This window comes from Hevea brasiliensis, chromosome 1, assembly GCF_030052815.1.
Source record: "Hevea brasiliensis isolate MT/VB/25A 57/8 chromosome 1, ASM3005281v1, whole genome shotgun sequence".
NCBI classification, from domain to species: Eukaryota; Viridiplantae; Streptophyta; class Magnoliopsida; order Malpighiales; family Euphorbiaceae; genus Hevea; species Hevea brasiliensis.
The window spans coordinates 108,306,568-108,321,639 of record NC_079493.1 but is presented as its reverse complement, the minus strand read 5'-3'; the positions used below and the strand labels follow the sequence as shown (position 1 = coordinate 108,321,639).

Below are 15,072 nucleotides of genomic sequence, written 5' to 3'. Positions count from 1 at the left end.
AGGAGTTGGTGTTAGAATGAGATTCGAAGTCCACGTCATACTAGAGTTTTATAGGTACTAGGATTGTACTTACAACGTATTTCTTAGGGTAACTCGAAGTAAGTCAAACTAAGGGTCAAGTAACAGATATTTGAGCTGTGCGAGGTAACTTGAACTTATACTTGGATTACGTGGTCATGATAGCTTTAAGTCGATTACTTGAGTATTTGCCTATAGGTACCATTTTTGAGATTGTAGTATCAGATATATTATATGATATTTATATATTTAAAACCAACTTTATAACTTAAATATTAATTAAGTATAATTTTTATTAAAAATAATTATATAAAATTATTTTAAAAATCAAAACTCAAAATGAAAACAGAACCAAAATCGAGATTGAAAAAAAAAAAAACTAAAATTGTATCAAAATTTTGTTTCTGTTTTGGTTTATGGGCGGACTTTAAATTGGAACTACACACCTCTAATTTATTACTTTAGAAGACTAGGTTCTTTAACAGGCGCGACGTTGTTTTTGCCTGCGACATCGTTTTGTTAGACTCCTCTCGCTCGAGTGACAATTGTACCCTGGCGAGCACCGAAAGCGCTAAGCAGCGACTCAAAAGCTAAAGCACACGGGCTATATCTCAAGCGCTCTTCCTGAAAAAATCTTTTTAAAAGCGCGAAAAATCAAATCAAATTACAGGTCTACCTTAGTTGTATCTCTCTTTTCTGCTGCTACTACTGCTGCTTATTCTGCTGCTCCTACTTTTTCTTCTAGGGTTTCAATTTCATTTCTCTGAAGCTCTTAACCCCTTCTCTTCTTCCAATGTCGAACCCTAAGTCTGTAGATTCCTTCCTCTGGTGGGATCCTTTCACTTCCCTTCTCACTGACCTCGAAAACGCTCCTCTCTCTTCTGACCTCCCTCCATCCATAGTAAACACCTCTCTCTCTCTCTCTCTCTCTCTCTCTCTCTCTCTCTTTATACTCACAATCATTCGCTTTTACTTGTGTGATATTGTGGATTTGTTTGTGCATGGTTTTGTAGGCGAAGAAGTTGAAGGAGAATCATGCGTGGTTCGTGGATACAGTATCGCTCTTCAGGCCTCCAAATGCGAAATCAAGAGAGGTTTTGAATTCACAGCAAGTGAAAATCGGCAGTCATGAATTGACGATCAAGCCTGAATTGAAAAATAAGGCTTTGCAAATTAGTTCCTATTTGGTTGGTTTCTTAATGCCCCTTCCCCCCAATTTTCTTCTTGGAATTGATTTTATTCTTGCAAATTCACTTGTTCCGCATATGTTTGATGCTTCTACTTTTTCTATTTCTACTAAGGTATATTCTATGGTTACTTACAATTATTTGTCACGGAAAATAAGAATATTTAACAAAATTTTGCAATTCATATCATGTGATTTTTGTAATCGGATACATTTTATTCGCAAAGCATATAATTACACAAAATTTATTAACTTAATGGAAAAAATAATTGTTACGAAGACTATGCAAATGGTCATTAATTATTTTAATTTAACTAATTTGTTATAATGAATGGATAATATGTTTCTATAATTTTTTAATAAAATTTGCTGCATATAATTTATATATTGGATTTAAAAAAAAAAAGTACTATATGTGTATTTTTTTGACGTTATGAAAGTTACTCTTTCCTTTAAGTTAATAAATTTTTCATAATTAGCAATTTTACAAAAAAAAAAAAGTTTACAAAAATCACATGAGATGAATTATAAAATTTTGTTAAACAGTCTTATTTTCCATAACAAAGTAATTTTTACTTTGCATTTTAGGTAACCATAGAATACATCTACTAGTAATTGTTTTGCTGCTGCTTTGTTTTTTTTTTTTTTTGGTTACATATATACTATACTAATGTCTTGGTTGTTTGTTTGTTTATTTCAGTGTTTAGATGAGGTGCAATCGTATATTCTTGTGGAAAGATCTCATGAAAGCAATGGCTTAGCTATTGATTCCATAGCTGAAGAATATCTCCATGTGGTTAGTAGCATTTTCGCTTTTGCTCCTTTAGCTTTTGCAGTTGGTTTTAATAAAATCTTGGAGATAAGTTGTTATTTTATATTTAAGTGTTTATGTAGTGGTAATTGAAGACACTATTGGGAAATTTTGAGTTCTGTAACAAGTTTATACTTCTTTCTGGTGTCATTGTTAGAAATAGTTAAGGACACCCATTGTAACCTGGTGTAGTCCTGAGCTTAAAACCTGGCAACCATACTCTTGAGGAATAAAGGAAAGAAGAGAGAGAGAGAGAGAGAGAGAGAGAGAGTGAATTGCTGTATTTGATTGAATGCTATTATTTTATACTTCATTAGTTTTATTTTTAGCAATTGTGGTCTTATGTTCTATCCCCTAACTGCTGCAATATTGACTCTTTCCGCCTGTTATCAATATTCTTAATATTTTAAAAGATGCACAATTTTTTGTTTATTATATATTTTTCCTCCCTTGTTTGGTGGCTATCAGGCTATCCACAGTTAAAGTTTGAAAATTGTAATGATATAATTGTTTCACTAATTTTTTTGTGGTTAAAGTGGTGTGGTATTTAACTAAGTTTACTCATTTTTTTTTTGCCAAGTATTGTTTCTATAATTAGAAATGTGTCTAATGCTTTTCATAGTTACTATTGTTGTGAAGATATTGCTCCACTACTACATTGAGCGACAGTGCTTGCTGAAGTGTACCAGGCAGATTCTCATGCATGCTTGTAAGTTCATCTTGGTGATTCTTTTGATTTGAATTTTTCACATCCTAAATTCTTAGGTGTTTTCGTTCCATATTTTATGTCATATAATGGAATGCAGGAGCCATTTGATTCATAACCAGGAAATTTTCACCCACATTTAGCAACAATTTATTTAGTTGATAAGCTGAATTCTGAATCTTAATACCCTAATATCTGTGCTTGCAATCTGGGTGCAGTATATGTTGGAATTAGCTCAAAAGGAGAAAATGTTGTTAGGGATGAGGTGACAAAGCTGATTTCTGATGGACTGGAACACAAATTAATCTCTGTTCTGCGGGACCTTTTATCCTCTAGTCATCCTAAGGAGATGGTATGCTTAAAATGAATTCATGCCTTCTGACTTTTGCCAATTATAAGGTTATAACTGTGTATGATAGGAAACTAGAGAGTGAAAGTGAACAAAGATGCTCAATAATATTCTGTTATTACCTTTTTTGTGTTTACTCTTTTAATGGCTGATAGTCTCATCAGCTTTTGCATTTGGTGTGCGGGCTTACCATTCACATTCTATTGAGTTGTATTTTGTAAAATATGCATTGAATCTAAAAGCTTAAACTTGTTGGCGAGTGCTCTAAGATTGTTTTTTTATATCTGTAGCAGCCCCCACACTCAAGACCCTATTAAGCTTGAAGCATAATTAATGGGGTTGGCTGGGATTTGAACTTTGTACCTTTTGGTTTGAGAGGCTTTGATTCCATGTTAAGAAATCATTCAATCTAAAGCTCAAACTTGTAGGTGAGGGCTCCAAGAATAGTTTTATAGCTCTAAAACACTCTGTTCTTTATGCATTGGCTGCATCGGAACAATGAGGTGGATGGGATTTGAATTACTTTCAATTGTATTGTCTGGACAAAATAATGCTGTATTGGGCTTCTCTTGAAGCTTTTTTGACTAAAGGAATGTGATTTGAGGAGATTGATATAAAATGAAATTTGGAAGTATGTTTAGGATGGAGGCTATTTTCTTCTCCTTCTTCTTCTTTTTCTTCTTCTTCTTCTCTCTCTCTCTCTCTCTTTTTTTTTCTAAACTTTTGGTTCTTTACTCTAGAACTTTATGGAATATCTACTCTTGATAATGTGCAAATATCAAAGTTCCTTACTACTTAAGAGGTTATTATTTGTATTTGTGGTAATTAGTAGGATTTGATTGGAGACAAATGTATTTGAATTTTAAGAGCCAAAAATTGCTTATTCGATTGTTTTGGGACAATGATGTTATCATGTTACTTATTGGATCTTTGCATCAAGGGCTTACCAAAGGGTCTCTTTAGCTGATACTCAATGTTATTGGAGAGTGCTAGTTTTTTTTTTTTTTTTTTTTTTTTTCCCCTTTATTTAAAGTTGTATCACTGCTAGGAGGACTATTATCTCTTAAGAAAATAGGTCGGGCCTGACTCACCCCTAACAAAAGCTAGCTCAAGGGAGAGGAGCTCCTAAGGCCTTATAAGGAGCCTATTATCCTTATCCTAAACTAATATATAAATTTATATTGACCTTCCAAAACACTGCCCTTTAAAATGAATCTCATCAATTCCAACATTAACCATTTTTTTGTACATATTTCTCTTCATTGATAAAATTTTCTTCTTTTGTTAAGGTTCCATTGTTTTGCAGAAAATAGTTTTTGTGACACATTTTCTATTGACAAGAAAATAAGTTATCTTTCCATTTTTTGGTTGTAAATTTAATAATCAATTGCAAATTACTTTCTATTGTTTGATTACATTGGAACTAAATGGTTTTTCTTTCAATAATATAGAAAACTTGAAAATATCTGGACCTATAAAAACTCTATTTCCTTCCCCACCCACAATTATATTAGGTAAAAAAATAATTTTTTTTATCAATTTTCTTCTGATTTCAAAACGTAGTTGCAATTGTGTCCATTAAGTAAAAGTTAAGCAGCAAAATGATAATTTATCATCAATTTGGATAAACTCATAATTTAAGTACAACATGGGGAGGAGGGATTTGCAATTAATTTTGACCATCTTTTACTCAAATTGGTTAAAAAATATTATTTTTTTAATTTTAATTTTTATTCGATTGGACAGCATGATAATTAATTTTTGAAGTCAAAACTAAAATGTATGGATAGAATTGTAAAAAAAAAATGTAAGTTTGGATGTTTGGCCATTGAGCCCAAAAAAAGGGGTAAATATTGTGTTGGTTGTTGATGACTAGTTATGCCCTATAGTGACATGTAATCACAGGTAGTTAGTGAACTAGTGGGCTATGTAGCACGGAAACGGGAGGCAGGAGCGTTTCCCCGTTCTGGAAACGTTTCTTTGCCGGAAACGTTAGGACACGGCGAGGAAACGTCTCCGGGCCGTTTCCGTAATTCCTTGAAATCGGAAACGCGTTTCCTTCACCGGACACGCGTTTCTTAAAAAAAAAAAAAAAAAGTCGCGCACCTCCAGAAAGAAAGGAGAAGGCAAAGAAAGAAGAAGAAGAAGAAGAAGAAGAAGAAGAGGAGAAGGAGGAGGTGTACCTGGTGGGGGCAACGTGCCGGCATGGTAGGTGACTGGTCCCCGATGGCGCTGCCGCGCTGCTCCTTCTTGGATGGCTCTCCTTCCCCGAATCCTAATACATTATTTCCTATTTGAAATTTTTTTTTAATCATTATTATTTTTTTTATTCAATTTTCACTCTATCAAAACTTTAAACCTTTATTTTCAGTATTTTAATATTAATTTTATTATTCTATATATTTATTATTTCATTTATTTATAATTATAAATATATAAATAATCTAATTAATTAATCAAATAATTAATTTTATTATTATTTTTTTTTAATATTTAAATTTGTTATAATTAGGACTTTATATATATATATCCCTATATTTTTTATATTTACGCGTTTCCCCCACGTTTCCGTTTCCTATATTTTTGAAAATGCCGTTTCCCCGTGTCCGTTTCCGCGTTTCCCCGTGTCCGCGTTTCCGTTTCCGTGCTACATAGCTAGTGGGTATGTGGCTTTGTGGTTCTTTTATATGTTTCTTCCATATTTATGAATTTGTAGAAGTTTGGAAAGTTACTTTCTATTTTGAAAATAGGAAGTACTTCACTTGGAAGTAAACTAGTTTTCCTTTTGGCCTAGGAAATATTTTTTGTTGCCAATTTTCCTTTGCACGCCAAATACTGAAAAATGTGGAAACTGATTTTAGGGAGAGGCTTTTTCGTGAAATAATTGGGGCCTTAAAGAGAGATATGGAGACAAATAGAGGTTAGTATCAAATTTACTTATGGGTTATTATGGGATGATGCATAGAAGAGTTTCTTGTTAAATCTAAACAGTGGAGTAGTATTTCTTTGTTTGTTCTTGTGCTGCTTTGAAATTTGTACTTCTTTTTGTATCTTAAGTTTTTGTTCTCTGCAATAGAAGTGCATTGCAAGTGAAAAAAATTGATACTTACATCTCTTTGTGAATCAACATTTAGGGTTTTTAACATAGTGGATTGTGCAAATGCTTTGTAGGATGTAGATCTTTTCACTTTGTGGGCTGAGGAGACACTGATCGAGGACAATTTGGTTTTAGACATTCTCTTCCTCATTTACTATGAGTCACTTTGTACTTGTAACGGTGATACATGGAAAAACCTATGCTCACTTTACAAGGTAAATTGTTTCCCTTTTATGGAAAGTGATTAATTTATTCTTTTCTTCTTATAATTGGGCTTGTTAATGTCATGCCGCAGGGGATCTTATTTGGCTTGTATAATTTTGAAAAGCTGGCAATATCAACTGAAGCACTAAAGTCTTCTTATCATGCCAAAGTCCTATTACTACTCATCCTAATGGAAACGTTGGACCTGGAAAATCTTCTTCAATTGGTCCATGATGAAATTCCTTTCAGGTTTCTAATATGTTTTTAGTTTTGTTTCTTATACATTTGGGTGTAATTTATGGAGTTTATACGTGTTGTTTTGGGTCTTCTGGCCGTGGAAGGATGTTGTGGGAACCACATTAGGATAGTCTTTTCGTGCTTGAGACATTTATTTGATAGATTGTCAATTTTGCCTGTTAAATACCAGTGCTATGGTAACACCTAAGGGTTTTCTAGTCTTCTAAGAATTGCTGTCAATTGTCTATTAAATTGTTAACCTGGGTCTAAATTTAGCAAGAGAAGTTGCTGCTATATGCTAAATGCTGATATGCCTAAAGGTGGAAGGCACTTGACTTGTGAGATTTATGCTTCATGCTTGAGGTTTTCTCATGCTGGTCTTACATTGACCAATATTGAATAATATGGAATAATAATATTCTTGCATTACTAGTCTACAAAATCTGCTTTCAAAATTGAAGAATGAAGCAAGTTTGTGAAATTCACAGTTATAGAACTAAGGTGTGCATGGGCCAGGTGGTTCATAAGCTGGCTCAAGGATAGCTCTAAAATTCATGGGCTAGGCCTAAATTTTAGACTCATTTAACTACTGTGTTGGGCTTGCGCTTGTGCTTGGTTACTGTGAGTCTAGTGACACAGCATGAAGCTCACAAAGAAATACACACTCACACAAAGAATGAAAAATAAAGAGAATTCTCTGCAGAATTTTTTTTAATTGAAATCTCAACTCTAAAACTGAAAGTACATAGGATATATGGGTATTTATAGAGTTTTTGGACTCCTAAATGTAATAAGAAAATAACTCTACTAGCTAGGAAGTTTAGATAAACTAAATTACAATAGAAAATCCTAATTGAAATAGAAAAATAAAATAAGCTAATTTTGGTAAGCTAAAACTCTTCCAAAACAAGTAGGATCATGGTAGGACTTAGGATTGCTTAGGATTGCTGAAAACACACTTGGAAACGTGTTTGGACTGAAAAACACATCTTCACAAGTTGCCACATAAAGAAACACAGATTTCTGTTTTTTTTCACCCTTTGGTTTCCTTTGCCTCTTTTGTTGGTGTTTGGAAATCCAAGCCCTACGTCATACTCGCTCACTTGAAAAAAACTCATCTTTGAGTTAGAACTCTCCCATAACATTCTCTTCCACTTGGAATAAATCCGTTCGCGAACCTGGAAGTGAAAGAGAATGAAAACTTCATTGGAAGAATACTCCATATGGTCTTCTTGGGCGGGATCAATAAGGTGGACCTAAACAAAATGGATTTGTGGAGTTTCATGTTTTTCTTTGTATCTATGAGAATACCTGGACAAATAAAATCAAGAAAACCATAGGAATTAAAGAGTTAGAGAATTCTTTAATCTCCATCATCTTCATGACTTGATTTTCTCCAAGTTCCAATATTGTCCCCATCAATTGTTTTCCCTCAACCTCCATTGGAATATCCATGGCATGATATTCTTCGTTTCTTGGGACACATTCCTCAAGCTCTTCATCTCCAACCTATGCAAAAGCAAGTTTGATTGAAGTTTCTAATTCAAATTCTTCAAACTTAGGCACCTTCACTTCAAGTTGCATTGTTGAATACCAAAACTCCCTTTCTTCTTCACTTTCTCATTTCTACACATCTAAGTGCTTTGGTTGGACCTCCTGTTGACGATGTTGTTTTTGCTGGAATAAAATCTATTCATAATCTAGAGGCATAAATTCTTGTTCTAACAAATATTTAATTATGAACCACTTACAAACTGGTCCCTTCCCTTCTCTTGCTTTCTTGGATTGCAATTGCTCCTACCATGCAGAAGAACCACCCTTTTATGGACATGCCACCAATTTGACTCGTTTTTCAGGTGGTATATCCATATGGTCAAAGAATCTATCCACCTTTGCAATTCAATATAAGAATTCTTCTATGTTAAGATCCCCATAAAAATTAGGAACATCAATTTTAATTTGATATTACTTTTCATGATTCCCATGTGTGCCCTTTCTCCTATCTTTCTTCTATCACCACCATTCCATTGATGTCTATTCAACCAAATTAGCTCATAGTCATCTTCCTCCAAATCTTCTTCATAGTATATCGCCCACGTGCAGGAATTGATCGATAAATAGGGTCACCACGAGCTACACCAACTATTGATGTTCTTTTGTCAACCCAACTCTTGTTTATTTAAGTTCCCAAACCTCTAAGACGATTTGCAATTTCTTCGAAGTGTCTCTCTACGCTGGAATATAAGATCCATATGTTGTTCTAGATGCTGCTTCCATCATTGCAACGTTTCATCCCTATGGTTAAGGGCTCTAGCTCCCCAATCAACATCACGATAACTATCGTAATTGTCACCTCCATCAAGGTAAGTCATCTTGATGGGGGCGATTTCTCTGCTCCGATACCACTTAATGTGGCGTGAAGCTCACAAAGAAACACACTCACATAAAGTGAAAAATAGAGAGAAAAGAGAAAATTCTTTGTAGGATTTTTATTAATTGAAATCTGGATATGGGTATTTATAGAGATTTTGGACTCCTAAATCGAATAGAAAAATAACTCTATGAACTAGAAAGTTTAGATAAACTAAATAACAATGGAAAATCCTATTGAAATAGGAAAATATAGAAGCTAATTTTGGTAAGTTAAAACTCTGCCAAAACAAGTGGAAACTTTCCCAAAACAAATAGGATCATGTTAGGACAACTTTGGACTATTGAAAACACACTTGGAAATGTGTTTGGACTAGAAAACACATCTTCCTGAGCTGCTACATAAGGAAACACGAATTTTTGCTCTTTTCTTTTTTATTTTTTCTAGCTTTTGGTCTTTTGTGCTATTTGGAAATCCAATCCCTGCATCATTTAGGTTCAATGTGGCCCCAAAATTATTTATAACACACACACACACACACACACACACACACACACATATATTAATTTTTATAGGTTTTATTATAAAACATATAAATATTGTAAAATATGATATAATATTATAACATAATAGTTTCTTTATATAATTTGTAAATAATTATACTAAATAAATAAAATTTTTATTAAAAAAAATAAAGGTTTCTTGGTCTAAACCATCTACCTTTTCTTTTTTCTCCTATGGCCAAGTTATTGAGCTCAACTTTGATCCAAGCTCAACCCATGCTTACATTACATAAAGCCTGTTACGAGCCCATAATGTTAAGGCACCTTAAGCTACAATCGTGGATTTAAATTGAGGCCGCATTTGTGGTTGCGGTCACGGTTGCGGTTGTAGGTAACTAACATAGACATGTAACAACTATAACATGACGGTAACAACCTATCGTTATGCAAATTTTTTGAAAAAACTACAAAGTTCATGAAATGAATAGATATTTAAAGATATAACTAAAAGTAAGATACATAGCTAAATGATAAGCATAAATACATTGAATATAGACATTAAATCCTTCATTTTAAGATATTGTTAGCATTGATCAATTTAAAACTAAAATAGCTAGGTGTATAGTACAGAACTAATCTTGTTACCACCAAAAAGAGTGTCTAAGAGATTCTTGATTATGTATTTTACTAAAAATAATTCCAAAAATAGATAAAAACCAAAAAAAAGGACAACCTATAATACATACAAACTAAACTAGTGCTTTATACTATAAAGTTCATCAATGTAGGGGTGGCCACGGTCCGGTTTCGAACTGGAACCGGTTCGGTCAAAACCGGTCCTAAACCGGTCAAAACCGGAATCGGCTTCAAACCGGACCGAAACCGTCATTCTACGGTTTGGTTCAGGTTCATAATTTTTAGAAAGCAGTGGTAGTGATTCGAACCGGATTGAGCAAGCGATTCGAACTGCACTAAACCGGCGATTTAAATACAAAAAAAATTCAATAAATACTTCACTCTACTCCTAATTCATTTATATATATATATCATTAATTCTCTACACTCTCTTTAATTCTTAATACTCTTTCAATTTCTCTCAAATTTTTTAAATAATTATTTTCTACACTCCTTTTAATTCTCAGTACTTTCACAATTTCCCTACTTTATTATTTTTATGCTCACTGAAATTTTTAATACTATCTCAATTACTCTGTTATTATTTTATATCTTCAATAAAATTTTCAATACTCTCTATTTTGATTTTTTTTTCTTTTATGTTTTTTTAATTATCAATTATCATATAATTTTTTTAAAAATGGCAAGTAATACTCAATTCAACTCAATTCAACTAAGTTTTTATTTCAAAAATTTATTGGGGTCGGCTATATGGATTCTCTTTCTCCACTCTAAACGATTTTGGGTTAAATCCTTGGAAATGTGTAATACTTCTAGGTCATGTTGTACTATTCTCCTCCAAGTCAGTTTAGGTCTACCTATTATTTTCTTTCTATCCTCAACCCAATATGCTCTACTTGTCTAATTGGAGCTTTCCTATGTCTATACTTCACATGACCAAACCACCTCAATCTCCCTTCTCTCAACTTATAACTGAAAATTTTGATTCCTCTAAATCCTAAATGGATACATAGGCAAAATTAAGTTCATGCACATTTTTCTAATTTTTTTTAAAAAATTAATTTTATCTCTAGTTTTTTAATAAGTTCAAGTCTTTGCTTATTAAATTTTTCTTAAAAATAAGTTATTTTTATTCTTATTTTTCTTATTTTATTTCGATTGAAAGATTTTTAAGAAAAATTAAAATATTTTTACAAATATAACTTAAGTTCTAAATCAACAAAATTTTCCTCTAATTTTTTCCTTTAAGTTACTTTTAAACCGCTCTTAAACCGCTTTCAAACCGTCTTGAACTGTCATTTTTCAAACCGTCCTTTAAACCGTTTTAAACCGGGGCTCGAACCGGAACCGGCGGTTCAAGAACCGTCTTCCAAACCGTCCTATGACGGTTTGGTTCAGGTTCATGATTTCATTGAACCTGAACCGGCGGTTCAGGAACCGTAACCGGCGGTTCCTGAACCGTGGCCACCCCTACATCAATGATCTAACATAATCCTTAATTTCTTTTTATTAAATGAGTAAAAATGCTAGCAACAAAAACAAATAACTCACTCTTTGCAAAATATGCATATAAAAGTGTAGATTAATTATCCTTCAAATAAACCTTTAGTTTGCATTGTTTATTTGATGATTCTTAACTCAAGAGATAAAGATGAAAATTTGAGGATTTGTAGGAATAGGAAATTTGAGAGAGTCATTGGAGAAACTAGACAAAATGTGAATGTGTAGTTGTCAATATACAATAAAAGAAAAAGCATGTTCTCTGCAATATGGTAATGTTTATTGCCCCTTAAGTAACTACTTGTTGCGGCCATTATCAGCATTAAAATTCTATACTCGTTTGTTACAAAGGGTATTAGTAACAGTCACGCTTGAAAATTGTAAACTATTGTGGATAGTGTTGACCCTTGTATATAATTGTATAGATTTAGATTCCTAACTAGGTGGAATTCCTAATTAGTTAGGATCCCATAATTACTTGTTTTGATAGTAAGAAAGGTGTATATATATTTTGTATCAAATCATTGTGAAATATAAGAGAATTTCCCCATAACACGGTATCAGAGCTCTCAATTTATTAGGGCTTTGGTACTGTTCACACTACGAGTACTGTCACGGATATTGTTCACTACACTATTCATCGGAATAGTTTTTGGGAGATTTTGGGTTTTGCTACCACTTTTCTATGGAGATTTTGGATCTATTGTGAGGTATTTTGGATATATTGTGACCTATTTTGAGTTGGTAAATTTACTACAACAACTATTTTGATAAGATTTTAAGTCTCTTTTATGTTGTGCTCTTGTGTAGCTTAGTGAGTTATTGCCCTGAAGACAATGGTAGAAAGTAAGACTATCATAGTATTTGCAAATAAATATGGTCAATTACGATTAAAGTCCGCTATCCCTTCTATCAATGTTATCGCTAGTTCAAGTAACTCCTTTACATGTCTTGTTTCCTCATTATCATTGGTAGAAAGTAAGATTACGGCACAAAGTAAGACTAACATAGTATCTGCGAAACTATCATAGTATCTGCGAATGAATATGTCCAATTTTATTGATATCAAGCATCACTAAGGTCCACTACTCCTATCAATTCTTTTGCTGGTTTAGGTAACTCCTCTAGATGTCTTGTTACCTCATTATCCAAATAGGTCATTAATTCTAGTGCTACAGATCATATAACAGGTAATTCAAGTCTCTTTTCTACTTTTCAATCTTGTAGAACACCCTTTAGTGTCACTTTAGCAGATGAGTCTACCTCTTGTATTGTTGATTCTAGAGCTGTTAATCCAATTTCATCAATCTCTTTGTCTCCTGTGTTAAGTCTACCTTAGTTTGCTTTCAATTTAGTTTCTATTAGTAAACTCACTCGAGACTTGAATTATTGTATCTCATTTTTTCCTGACCATTGTCTCTTACAAGATCTTAGGACAAGATAGATTATTGGTAGAGGTCATGAGTCTAGAGGTCTCTATATTCTTGAGAAATGGGTGCTAAGGTGTCTTGCTTGTTCTAATGTCTAAACTCCTTTTGAAGTTCATTGTCGATCAGGACATCCTTCATTTTTTGCTTTAAAATAATTATGTCCTTAGTTTCAGTCATTGTCAGTTTTAGAATGTTAGTCGTGTCAGATTGTTAACCGTCATTGTTTACCTTTAGTTTCTAGAGTTGATAAATGGGTTTCGTCCCCTTTTGAGTTAGTCCATTTAGATATTTGGGGTCTATGTCTAGTTGTTTCAAAATTTGGATTTAAATATTTTCTCACCTTTGTTGATGACCATTCTCGTGTTTGCTATATTTAATGAAAAGTTCTTCTAAGTTATTCTCTATTTGTTGTTCTAAAATGAACAAACAATTTAATTTTTCTATGCACACATTACAAAGTGATAATACCAAAGAATACTTTTCAATTACCTTTTAGTCCTATGTGACCTAAAATGACATTCTATATCAATCTTTTTGTGTTTATAAACTCTCAAAATGGGGTTGTCGAAAGGAAAAACATACATCTTTTTAAGGTACCTTGAGCACTTTTTTTTCAAATGAAAGATCCTATAGAGTTTTAGGTTAATGTCGTCTCCACAACTTGTTTTTTGATTAATCGAATGCCTCCCTTTGTTCTTAATGGTGATATTCCTTATATTGTTCTTTCCTTCTAAGTCTTTGTTTTCTAGTGAACCTAGAATATTTGGTTGTGCTTGTTTTGTTTGTGTTGTTCGTCTCAAGGTCACCAAATTAGATCCAAAAGTCTCATAAGTGTGTTTTTCTTGGATACTCTTGTCTTCAAAAAGGGTATAGCTGTTATATTCCTACTCTTAACTACTATCTTATCTTTGTGGATGTCACATTCCATGAAAATTCTCCTTTCTTTTCTGCACCTCCACTTATGAGAGTTAAGGGGAGGAAGTTGATTTGTTGGTTTACACCATAACCCATTATGTCAGTTCTCCAAATATTCCTGCACCTGTTCCAACATTAACTTGGCCTCCTGCTGTGCATTTCCATTCTAGGCGTCTAGAGACTCCTAACACATCCTTTACTAGCCTCTTTGCCATCAGATCCATTCTCAAGTGCTCATGATTCTAGTATTGATCTTACTCTACTAGCCTCTTCATTTTCAGATTCAGTCTTAAGTGATGGTGATTTTAGTCTTGATCTTCCTATTGCTCTTGGAAAAGGTAAACATTAGTGTAATTTTCCTATTTTCTCTTTTGTTTCTTATAATTATTTTTCCTCATCCACCAGCTCATTTATTGCACCCTTAAATTCTATTTCATTTCCTAAAACTGTTTATGAGGCTTTGTCTCACCTTGGTTGGCATGCTGCTATGGATGAGGAGATAGTGGCCTTAGGTGATAATGGTATATGGGATTTGTTAAATTTGCTTGTAGTAAAGAAAACTATTGGGTGTAAATGGGTGTTTGTAGTAGAAGTTAATCCTGATGGTTCGGTGGCTCGTCTTAAAGGTTGTCTTGTTACTGAAGGGTATGCTCAGACCTATGATGTTGATTATTCTGATACTTTTTCTCCAATAACAAAACTTACTCTTTTTGCCTATTCATTTCTATGGCAGCTGCCCATAATTGGCTATTACACCAGTTAGATATCAAGAATGCTTTTCTATTTGGTGATCTTCAGGAGGAAGTCTATTCAGGGGGAGTATGGGAAAGTGTGTCGACTTTGTAAATCTTTGTATGGTTTGAAATAGATTCGTGATGCTTAGTTTGATAGGTTTAGTAATACAATTCAGGCATTTGGGATGCAAAAGAGTAAGTGTGATCACTCAGTATTTTATGAACAATTTGAGACTGGCATAATCTTACTAGTTGTATATATTGATAATATTGTTATTACTGGGAGTTACATTGCAGGCATTTCATCATTAAAATCCTTTCTTCACACAAAGGACAATGGACTTGGGATTGTTGAAGTACTTCTTAGGTCTTGGA

General features: G+C 33.3%; 1 protein-coding gene across 3 annotated transcripts in view; it reads left to right on the top strand.

Annotated features, from left to right (window-relative positions):
• Nucleotides 1-622: 622 nt before the first annotated feature.
• LOC110643732 (uncharacterized) overlaps nt 623-15,072 on the top strand; it is a 63,154-nt gene continuing 48,704 nt past the window's right edge. The window contains exons 1-7 of one of the 3 annotated variants that reach the window (XM_058146726.1): nt 623-919; nt 1,032-1,205; nt 1,905-2,000; nt 2,655-2,724; nt 2,940-3,073; nt 6,242-6,382; nt 6,463-6,620. In XM_058146726.1, the coding sequence (XP_058002709.1) occupies nt 812-919; nt 1,032-1,205; nt 1,905-2,000; nt 2,655-2,724; nt 2,940-3,073; nt 6,242-6,382; nt 6,463-6,620 (881 nt within the window). In that variant the 5' untranslated portion in view covers nt 623-811. Of the gene's footprint in view, nt 920-1,031; nt 1,206-1,904; nt 2,001-2,637; nt 2,725-2,939; nt 3,074-6,241; nt 6,383-6,462; nt 6,621-15,072 lie in introns of those variants that run through there. The other 2 variants (XM_058146730.1, XM_058146737.1) reach the window with 2 other exon arrangements.